The following is an 11,459-nucleotide window of genomic DNA, read 5'->3' as shown; positions in this document are numbered from 1 at the left end:
TCCCTTATCTTTTGAATTTTTAATACAGACTGGCTTCAGTCTTTTTTGCAGCTATTTCAGTGTCCAGAGTGAAATATGGCCATGTCATGCGCCAACTTATAAAACGTAGTTTTATCTCAGGGATTTTCTTTAGAGTCAGGTGTTCGGTAATAACAAATAGAAACAAAAGATTTTTTTTTTATTGCTAAAGATATTCAGTGGCTTTTGTCTTCCCGGCGTCAGCAGTAACGTCAGAAGAGTGTATCCAAGGAGCTAAATGTGCTGGACCCAGGGTCAATGCAGCTGAATACACCAACCTCAGAAAACACAGACAATGAATTGCAAATGACACTCAAAACAAAACCAGAAAAAACCCTTCACACAGCAAACTACAAAAGAAGTGCAGACACTGAATTGGCTTTCTGTACACAGTGATCCTGCTTAGCTGTGTGCACTAGCTAGCCCTGCACCCACACACTACTGGGAGCCACAAAACAAAGACTCAGGCTGGGTGGGACAGCCATGAGGATACAAACGCTGTTCCTTTACTCCAAGTCTCCTCTTTAAGGAACCACAAGGTAGAGGATGGCTCTCCTTCCCTGCCCTTTGGGGACATTTTCTCAGACATCCCAAAAAACAGACTGAGCGATGAGCTGACTCTTCCCTCCTTAATTCGGCAGGAGGTCCCACACAAAAGGTGGATTGTTCCAGGCAGGATTCACAGCCCAGAACAAAATGATTTGGTAAACCCAAGGGAAGGGATGGGCCTTTCATGACATGCAGGGCTCACTACTGTATATTTCCACTTGTTAGCAAGTCAGAAAAACAGAATGGGAAGCCAGTCTCATTGCTGCCGAAGGATGAATGGGAAAGGCAAACTCATGAACTGCTATTGAGCTTTTCCCTTTGGGAATGATTGCAAATTGACAGAGCATGACATCATTCAGGTAAAGAACAGAAGGCAGCATTCTGGGGACGATGAACAGGAGAAAAGCCAGGGTGGAATCTGGGACTCCTTCATTGCAAACCACAGTCAGTTACAATTCTAAAAAAAACTGGAAAATTAATCTCCTAGTTGCTCCCCAAAGGTGATGCCACTACCTTCCCTAAACCATTTTCACTTTTCTTTCTAAAGGATTCTCCATCAGTTATATTTTAAAGTAGGACAAAAAGCCCACTTAGCAGAAGATCTGTGATTTCGGGATCACTGGGGCCCTTCTCCCCATGCCTAATCCTCTTCATGGGCTGGGGACAAAAATTCCACCACCTGAAGACGGCCAGCTTTCTTTGATGGAGTTTTTTTTTTTTTTTAACTGAGACCAGCTGGTCCTTGGATGAAAGATACAAAGTCCGTGGCTGGGCCCAAACTCTAAGTTTTTGCTGCCAAACAGAATGAAAACCCTTGTGGCAGAGTCTTCAATAACTCAGTCAGGAGAAAAAAAGGCAGGCTTCACCTCTGCACTAGGAAGAGACATCACAGCAGAATGGAGGTGGAGGATGGGAGCAGCAGCAGAAATACAAAAGCCACACGGGCTGTTCATCAGCATGTCAGTGATTTAAAACCACCACATCACACAGCAGACACTTTAGAGGGACTGAGTCTGAGTCTGAGTCGAGATTGGTTTTTTTGTTTGTTTGTCTGTTTTTTGGAAAGACTTTGCTGATGGTAGTGGTCTTCTGTAGACTAGAGTCCAACACCCTCAGATGAGGAAATTGAGGTCTAGATAGGACGACACTCTCCCAAGGTCACAGGGACACGAAATAGCAGAACCAGGATTTGAACCCAGGCCTTCTGACACCAAGTCTTGTACTCATTCCCCTCCACCATGGGCCTTGATGAATTACAGAATTAAAAAAATCACCTCCCTCTTCCCCAGGCCAGACATCCAAGCGGCAGCAGGAACAGGGCACAGATGTGTTAAGCATGAGAGAATGGGATGGCAAATCAAACAGACCTCATTTCCTTTTCAAAAGTAAATAATCTACTTTCACAATAATCTTGGTGTCTCACTGTCCCTGAGGTTAGAAAAGATCCAGTAAGCTCATGACCCACTGCCTCACCTGGGCCTGGGCCACCAGCCACTCATCAATCAACAACCATTTATCGGGCATCCAACATGGGCCAGGCATCCCCACCCACCACGTCTACCTTGGCCTTTCCATTCCTTTATTTCTTTCTTCTTCTTCCCTTCCTTGGGGGGCAGTGAGGTAGCTCAGGGGATAGAGCATGGGGCTCTATTCAGAAAGACCTAAGTTCAAAGCCAGCCCCAGACACTTACTAGCCTGGTGACCCTGGGCATGTCACTTAACTTCTGTTTGCTTCAGTTCTCTCAACTATAAAATAGGAATCATAACAGCACCTTCCTCCCAGGGCTGTTGTGAGGAATCAGTGGGATGATATTTGTAAAGAGCTGGCACACAGTAGGGGCTTTATAGGGATTTGTTTCCTTCCTTTTCTACTCGCCTTCTTTTTCATTTTCCTTTATTCCTTTTCTCTTTAGAGTATACCAGTGGAACCCCCACTGCTTAGCTCCCTTGGTAACTCTCCAGATTGTAAGGGATTGCTGGTTACTCTGTTACAGAAATGATAACACCAGTGAATGAGAAGAAATTATGGATATTATTAAAAATTATATTTGAAATGATTTTAGTACCACTCTGAAGTTCAAGAAGGAAAAGCTTACCCATGGCTTGTTTCCCCATAGCACACTGGTAAGTATTCCTAGGGGACTGGTTGTGGTGAGGGTATGGAATAAGCCCGGCACAAACACCAAGGAGAGTAAAGGGTTCAATCTCCAAGTGGGTGGTATCCCTAAAAATCAAAAATAGATAAACAAATAATGAACAAACAAATACATAAGAGTACTGAGGCAACAAATGACTATGGCTTTCTTCTATTTGGTCATAAGACTCGCAAATACTGTAGAAAAGAACATATAGAGGAATATTTGCAAATAAATATAACATGAATGACAGACGGTAAAATCTGGAGAGGAAATGTGTTCTGTTTTATTAACAATTTAATTTTAACCTCAAGTGATAAAATAAACACGTTAACCTGCTCTTAAAAAGTCATCAGAACAAGAGAAAAGTCAGGAAGAACCTCCAAGGCTCCACGGTCCAACCACTGCCCCTGCCCACGAGTTCCTTCACTGAGCCAGCTGGATAGTGTCTGGGTTAACATCAGCTTCTGGATGCCCCAGCCATGCCAGGGACCACCATGAGGAAGGGAACACCAACTCCAAAATGGCCTTGTTATCAGTAAAAAGCCAAAGAGCAATGAGGGGAAGCACAGGGGCGTGGTGTGTGCACTCCCTTTCACACAACATTGACAGTGATGTGAGAATACCACTTCCCTGTACTTCCTCTGCCATTATGTGATTTCCTCCTTTCAGAATAAACAGAAATAGAAAAGATGACTTGACTCTGTGGCACTCTCCGGATTCCACTCCAGCCTCGTCCTGGCCCAGCGCTGGGCCTCTCCCTCTCTCCCTTCTTCCTCCATTAGACTGTAAACTCCTTAAGGACAGGGGCTGTCTTTCCTTTTCTTATCTGTATCCCCAGTACCTGACAAGTATTATGTGCCTACCAGCACACAGCAGGTACTGTACGAGAGGTTAGCCTCGGACTAAACTCAAAAGGCACATTACAAGCTGCAGTTGGAACAGAATGAACGAGCTGCCTGCCTGCTGGGTTTCCCCAAGTGCACTTATCAAGCCCATGGCTTACGGTCTGAACTTTCTATTCTTTTCCAAAGGCTTCTAATGGCGCTGATTTGAATTTGTGATACATGCACGGCAAGAACCCTGAATCTTACATCCTTGCAACAATTAATTCAGCAGGGTAATGAACTCTTCAGTTCTACTCTCCATGGAAGAGAAGCTTTTCCATGCAGCTCCAGCTCCTGGTTTAGGGGTCATCTTCATTCAACAGGGCACGCCCCACATCTGAAGGCATAGCAGGTAGTCACACCAAAGCCCTCTCTTTCCATAAACAACGCTGCTTTTACTGATGTCAGGCAGCCCATTTTAAAATGAAGCCCTCTTAAAGTCCCATTTATGGTCTGGGTCAGAATGGTATTTGTTTGAAATGTACCCCCCTCCCACCCCTTGTTTAAATACCAACAAATGAAATTCAACAGTTAACATTCCTCAAAGGGAGAAAAGGGCAAGGGACCCTTTTCAACTGTAGAAAACAGGGCAGACTGAAAAAAATGAGAAAGGGAGACCTATAAGATGACCACATTATGCTCAGGATTTTCATTATAATTTATAAACACCAGTAAGATTATTTTTCATACAGAACACCTGCAAAAGCCCTAATGAAATATGCTGGATTTTGTTTTTATAAAGAAAGGAGGCAGAATGTTCTTTAAACAAACAAAAAGTGATGGCCTATTTTCCCACTTGAGCAGGAGTGGGAACAGAGCCTTACCTAAGGTTGCACACCTAAAAATTTTCCCAAGGTACTCTGATAATACTGGACAAAATTAAATGGAATTAAAGACATTTCCCCAAATACTCTGAGAGTCTGCTTCCCTGGCATCATGAAATGACTTCCCTCAGGTCTAGTTCATTTTAAGAGAGTGATATAAAAGAAGCAAGACGGGCTTGATGTGAGAACCTGCCTTCAATGCTGCCTCTCCCTCACCAGCTGGGGAACCGCAAATAAACCATTCCCCACTCTGGGTCTCTGGGAGCTGTGGAAGCCCCTTATGCTCACCGCTGTGATCTCAGGGTGACCATGATGGAGAATGTCCAGGTTCCAACTGCCCTTTCTTACTGTACAATTTCTAGATGAATCATCTCCCACCTGAGAAAAGGTCTAGTTTTTCTGTTATTTCCCCCTTTTTGCCTGCAGTCAGCTAAGGAAAAATCCTAGCAGGGCATGTGCTAATGAGCTTCTCACTGACAAGGGAGAAACAATGCAATCCATCACGGAACTGATCAATAACCCAAAAGAAAAACACCTCCTGAAGGAAGGAAAAAAAACAAACCAACCACCCTCTTCTTTAGGCATTCAAAACAGAAAGCTTTCCTGACTGTGAGTCACAGACACACACACATGATGAAATGATCCCACAATTCCAGAAAGCAATTTCAGACTATTAGAAAAGCTGTGGAACCACCCATACGCAGCAATCCCACTGCTTGGAGGAGGCCAAAGAAAGAGAAAGCTCCTACATGCATCAGATAACTGGGACGGGTGTCCTGGAATGTCACACCACCAAAGAAACCACCACCAACTGAACACTTCATGGCAACTTGCCTGAACAGATGCTGACCAGAATGAGGAAAGAACATCTACGCTGCCACAGAAAACCGAGAGGAAAACAATATGGAAGCCATAAAAACCTGGCTCATCAGAGCACCGGCTTCCAGCTTCAGACCGTGTGGAGCAAGCCGTGCGTCGTCCGACTAAACCAATGAGTTAATTTGCTTCTCTTGTATTTCTTTGTCACAAGGGCGGGTTCTATTAGGGATAAGGAAAGTCAATAGGAAATAATGCTGCTATAACCAAGAATAGCAAAAACAAAACATTCTGTGAAAAACTGTTTTTTCAGAATCTCACTTGTCAGTGAAATGAAATCACTCTCTCATGGAGAGGCTGCTGGGCTCAAAGACAGGAAGACCTTATATCCAAATTCTGACACTTTCCAGTTAGATGATTATGAAAGAGCTGCTTAGACTCTCCAGGCCTCAGTTTCCTTATGTGTGAAATGGGCCTAATAACACCTCTATTAGCTACCTCATAGAGTTTACTGAGAGCGAATCACTTTGAAATTTTATGGTGCATTATCACGTAGTAATGCCTAACATACAAATAACAAACCACTGGCTGACATAACACATAGAGGGCACTCCGCTTAGATGCACAGAAACGCTATCAAACTCTTGGCCACTGGCTGAGTGAGCTGAGTCTCTCCTGGGACGCCGCCTCAGTGGACGGCTGCGTGTGAAGATGGTCGACACATAAGACACAAATGAAGAATCCCGGCACATCAGCTGCCCTCATGTGCGTTTGTCGCTGTGAAGACGTTAAGCAGAGCACTATTCCGTGGTCTCAGCAGCCCCATGGCAAACAGCTCTCGGATGAAGAAAAGAGCTCCTGCTCTGCCCGCAGATGGCGGCAGTGCCAGTCACCCTGAACCGAGCACCTCAGGACGGCTTCAGTAAGTGCCTTAGGCCCCTTGGCCTGGAGAGGTCAGGTCAGCTTTCCTCATCTGCTGTTAGTACTGCGACAACACACTCCACAGCAATCACTGCATTCTATTTCTAGGACATGGTGACAAGGGAAAGAGACACCCCTAAGGCATGACTGAACCCAAAGAAGCCCTGAAAGCATGCTCTACCACTCCTGGGTTTTAAATAGGGACAAGACTTCAGTGATGCCCCTGACTTTACAAACTGAGAGATTCAAAGGATCCATGGTAGGAACCTCTTTCTCAGATTCTCCTTTCAAGGCCTACGCATAGGATCAAATTCTGGCAGAGATCAGAGATCAGAAGAAAAGCCATTCTTATTTTAAAATTAACAGAAGTATCACAAAAACAGAGGATAATTAAAGTGAAATGCATGTATGATAAAGCATTTATTAACTGCTTCAGGCACTGTGCCAAGGTCTGAGTGAGCAAAACAGGGCTTGCCCTCTAGGAGCTTATGTTCTAATGGGAAAGAGAAAACATCAGGGGGAGCCACAGAGGGGGCATACAGAGGCATATGGGAGGGGGAGAAAGACACTCATTAGTGTTTGCACACAAAGATTATACTTAGAAGAGATATTAAAATCAATACCAAATTCAAAGGTTACAGATGAAAAGAGAGCACGTACAATGAATGCCTTGATCAAACAAAGTTACTGATGCTCAAAAAATGGAATATAAAGAATGGAAATGACAATGGCTTTCATAGTCACTATTTTAAAAAGAAGGTTAATCAAAGAAGTCAGCAAAAGAGGGAAGTCATTAAGAGCCCAGAACCTGCCACAGACAGAAAAGACAGGAGTCAGCAGCCCAGGACCACACTGATTAGGGCAAATTCACTTGAAAAACATCGCAGAGAACGATATCAGAAGATCACCTTAAAAAACAGGGGGAGGCAGTTAGGTGACCCAGTGAATAAAGCACCAGCCCTGGAGTCAGAAGGATCTCAACTCAAATGCAGCCACAGACACTTGACACACTTACTGGCTGTGTGACCTTGGGCAAGTCACTTAACCCCACTGCCTTGCCTCCCCCCCAAAAAAGGGGAAGGGCGGGGGGAGTCAGCAGAAAGCTTGAAGTTGAGACCTAACTAAGCCACATACTGTTGAGAGCATTTTAAAAGGAAAGTGGAAAGACAACCACCAGATGCTGATAGACAGGTCAGTGTTTCTAAATCCATTTTCAAAGTCATCAACAGTGAGACACTATATTTGGCCTCTAATGCCCCAGGCCTCAATATCATAAGAAATCTATGTTAGATGTAACATAATTTTGAAAGCAATGAAGAGTTCTTTTGCAAAATGTCTCTGCTTGGGGTCATGGGGAGGAAAAATTCCAAGAGAATGAAAATAATCATAGGTGATATTTCAAAAAAGAAAGAAAAAAGTGACTGAAATGGCAGAATAATTACAAATCCTTATGTTTGTTTTCTTACTGTTATAAGCTCTGTACATGACTGACTTTCACCTGATGAAAACAGGAAGGGAACAGCAAGGCTCCTTCCCACCACTCTCTAGAGCAGAGCAGATCTTCCAGTGTCACATTAAGCCTGGGAGGCACACAGAAGACAGGACTGGTATGGGTTGTTTTCTGATTAGAAAAATGCTGCGACATGGTGTTGTCTCAACCAAGATAAAAACATGGGGAAAACAGGTCACACAGAGAATGGGGACAGACAGAAAACCCACCCTGGCACCTAGAGTATAAAACAGCCTAGAAGGAGCCTCTGGGAGCACAGGCTAGACCCCGCTGGAGAAACTGATGGAAGAACAGGGCAGAGCCACACAAGATGGAAGACCCTGATCAGGCACCAGCCCCTGGCACGGGATTATGGATCCACTTAAGGACTACACACAAAATGGTAGCCTCAGCATAGTTCTTTCCAAACAGAAAAGAGGAAAACTAAGGATGTTCATGACCAAGAGGATGGCAGATTCTAAACAAAAGAGGTTTTTAAGTTGCTGGTATGGCTATTACTTACTTGTTAATTGTATGTTCATACAATGCAATGTTACAATCATTTTCTTCATTCACATCCAAATATTCAACCAGGCTCTCATGTAGAAAATCTTCAAAATTTCTGAAAATGCATCAGAGATGTGTTAAAACATTTCTGCATCAAAATAGTTAATTCTTAAGTATCAGATAATTAAAAATAAAATAAGATATTGGTTTTCTTGTAAGGTAAACTTTTAAAACCCTGTAAATAGAAAATTTATCAAAAAAGTTGATCTGTAAAGCTCATACTACTCTTACTGTAATTAAGAATTTAAAAAGGAAAAATTGCAGTTGTATTTTACAAGAATAAAAATGCTGTTTTAAAAAAAATTTTAATTTAATCATCACTTCTTAATCACAAGAAGAAACAGAAGGTCAGGCTGGCTAGGTGGCACAGTGAATAGAGCATCAGCCCTGGAGTCAGGAGGACCTGAGTTCAAATCTGGTCTCAGGCACTTAACACTTACTAGCCGTGTGACCTTGGGCAAGTCACTTAACCCCAACTTCCCCTCCAAAAAGAAGAAGAAGAAGAAGAAAGCAAAGGCACAGAGGTCTTTCCAAACACAACATGTACAGAGGCCATAACTACAAGCCCATCTATTCCCCGGATCTTCCTCCTCCCCCAATGATACCACGACCCTCCCAAGTATCCAAGAGTCGCCTTGGTCGTCCCTGCCTCTTCTCTGTGCTTCTTATTTTGTGACCTGCCAAACCCTATTTATTCTGCTTATGCGATGAATCTTGCTGCCTTCCCCTCCATTCTGTTCTCACCGTGGCTCCCGTCCATCAAGGCCTCACCATTCTCACCAAAGCTACTAGAACACTGTTACCTCCATCCTTCAGAGTTCTGCCCAAGTGCCCCTTCTACTGCCCTCATCGGATGCAGGTCTGCCTCCGCTCAGAATCCTGGCACTCAAGGCTCTCCAGCATCTAGCTCCATCTGCCCATGTGGCCTTTTGTGAGTCAGTGAGGAGAAGGTTAACACTGTGAGGCACTGGGCAGAGTGGGGATGCAGACGCTTCTGGTGCCCAGGAGCTGCCACAAGCTGCAGAAGAGAGTGGCAGCTCTCTGGACCTCTACTCCCACCAGGATGTTTAAAGGCAGGTAATAGAGGTTTCTGGGATCAAGTCAGCCTACGTACAATGGTGGTGGAATGAATACAAGAAGAGGTCAGTAATGCTCAAAGAAGCTGCCCTGCTGGAGCCCGGCTCCTCCCTGCTGTGACCATTGTGGTCACGGGGGTAGATGTGCCCAGTGCTGCTCCAAAGTCACAGAGAACACAACCCCAAAACTGGGCAAATACGGGGGGGAAGGGAATAAGAAATTACATAGCACATTCTATTTGTCAGGAATTGTGCTAAGTGCCTTGAAAGTTGGATTCTCACAACCACCCTGGGAGGTAGGTGGTAATATGATCCCCATTTTACAGCTGAGGAAACTGAGGCAGACTGCAGCTAAGTGACTTGCCCAAGGTAACACAGCTAATAAGTATCTGAGTCTGTATTTGAACTCAGATGCTTCCTGACTCTAGGCCCAGCGCTCTGTCCACCGAGATGCCCCCAACTGCAGAGTTGTGGTCAGATTCAGACAATACGTGGCCATCTGAATTACAATAACTAAGCACACTTCTAGTTTCCCATCCCTAGAGTTGGGGCCCAGCAGCAGAAATCACAGGGTTCTAGATGTGGAACTGTAGGGACCCTTAAAAGCCCTTAAGTTCAATCCCCTCATACCCTCAGTTAAGTGACTTGCCCAGAGGCCCATCGCCAGTAAGAGTCTGAGGCCAGATTCAAACTCGAGTCTTCCTAACTCCAGGCCCAGCAATGTGCACTGTGATGCCCTGTTGCTGGCAAGAGCTTCTTACAGGGGCCCCAAAGCTCTAGCACAGTCCCACTGTACTTCCATCCCTGGGATGGCGCAGCCCCCACGACCTTCCAGTGCTGAGAACCCGCTTCACTAACTGCCAGCCCAGCCCCTGCAGTCCACGGTGACCTCTCCCACCTCAAAACTGGCCTAGCCCTTGGAATGGCCCAGCCTATGCACAGACCACAGCGGTCATCAGTGCACAGCTCTCTCCCCGGGGTCCGCTGAAGAGAAGGATGCTCTTTTTGAGAGCAGGCACTGTTTCCTGCCTTATTTCTGCATCCTGGAACATGGCCTGACACATGTCCTGGATGGGGCCTGCCTCAGACCCTGTCACCCAGCAGTCTGGGTTTGAGGCTGGAATAAAATGAGACACTCACAGGTCATCTGATAGTCAACATAGGAAGGGTTCCGCCATTGCAGGAAGAAGAGGCCGTAAAGATGCCACAAGGTGATGAGCTGAAATCCAGCAGCCAAGCCCAGGAGGGACTCTTAGAAACAGACTCTGGAGGGGCATCCAGGTAGCACAGTGAGGAAGAGCACCGGCTCCAGGATGACCTGGGGATCAAATCCGGGCTCAGACACTTAGCACCCACCCAGAAACACCTAGCCGTGTAACCTTGAGCAAGTTACTTAACCCCAATTGCTTTAAAAAAAAAAAAAAAAAGAAACAGACCCTAGAGGTGGTTTATGTCAATGGTCAAAACCTTGGGTCTCTTTCGCCAACCAAGACTCCACACCTTTTAAGAAAAACCAGCCTAACTTGCCGGGGGGAGGCTTAGGATTCTGCTCTCCTAGCCCTCCTGGAGGGCAGAATCTGTCCCATACGCTGACCTCTGAATTCCTGACCCCATCACAGTGGCTGGAACTTAATAATCACTTGCTGAATTAAACAGCTGCAGCACCCTGAGCAAGTGACATCCTCGCTCTGGGACTCAGCTTCCCCATATGTACAACAAGGTGCAAGACAATACTGGAAGCATCGCCTGCCTTTGTGGGTGACCCCCCCACTCTAATCATTCCTCATCTTGCCTCTCACCAACCTGTTCTATGGTGTTAGTGTCTACGTGTATCAAGAACCTTCAAGTCCTGGTAATCAAATGTTGTTAAAACACTAAGCAGGCTTCCATTTTTCAGTTAATAAAGCTATACTGCAGGATGGCTTACTGAAAATGGGCCACAGTTAAATTCCTATCAAAAGGAATCTGACTGAATGACGAAGGCCTGAGGGAAAGCAGTCAACGAAACCAAAACTACGACTATGGCCTGATCAGCAGCACAACCTGGAGAACACTTCCTGTAATGAAAGGCACTAGAATTGCCATTCTTTTAAAAAGGAAGAAATGAAATCGCTTTACTTTAAGCATCTTTATTACCTGTAGCCCTGGGCCAGCTCTTCCATGTGCTTGTCTGTAAC

At 45.1% G+C, this 11,459-nt stretch overlaps 1 protein-coding gene across 1 annotated transcript in view; it reads right to left on the bottom strand.

Moving 5' to 3' along the window:
- Positions 1-11,459, bottom strand: part of POLR3B (RNA polymerase III subunit B) — a 145,479-nt gene that overhangs the window by 57,809 nt on the left and 76,211 nt on the right. Inside the window, exons 17-19 of the mRNA XM_069082161.1 lie at positions 11,419-11,454; positions 8,163-8,261; positions 2,664-2,791 (exon numbers count right to left, since the gene is read on the bottom strand). Coding sequence (XP_068938262.1) covers positions 2,664-2,791; positions 8,163-8,261; positions 11,419-11,454 — 263 coding nt within the window. The remainder of the gene's footprint in view (positions 1-2,663; positions 2,792-8,162; positions 8,262-11,418; positions 11,455-11,459) is intronic.

The sequence above is a fragment of the Petaurus breviceps genome, unplaced genomic scaffold, assembly GCF_028583685.1.
Source record: "Petaurus breviceps papuanus isolate PSGF00001 unplaced genomic scaffold, PetGlider_PUasm1.0 156, whole genome shotgun sequence".
In the NCBI taxonomy this organism is placed as follows: Eukaryota; Metazoa; Chordata; class Mammalia; order Diprotodontia; family Petauridae; genus Petaurus; species Petaurus breviceps.
This window is presented reverse-complemented; position numbering and strand designations above follow the sequence as displayed.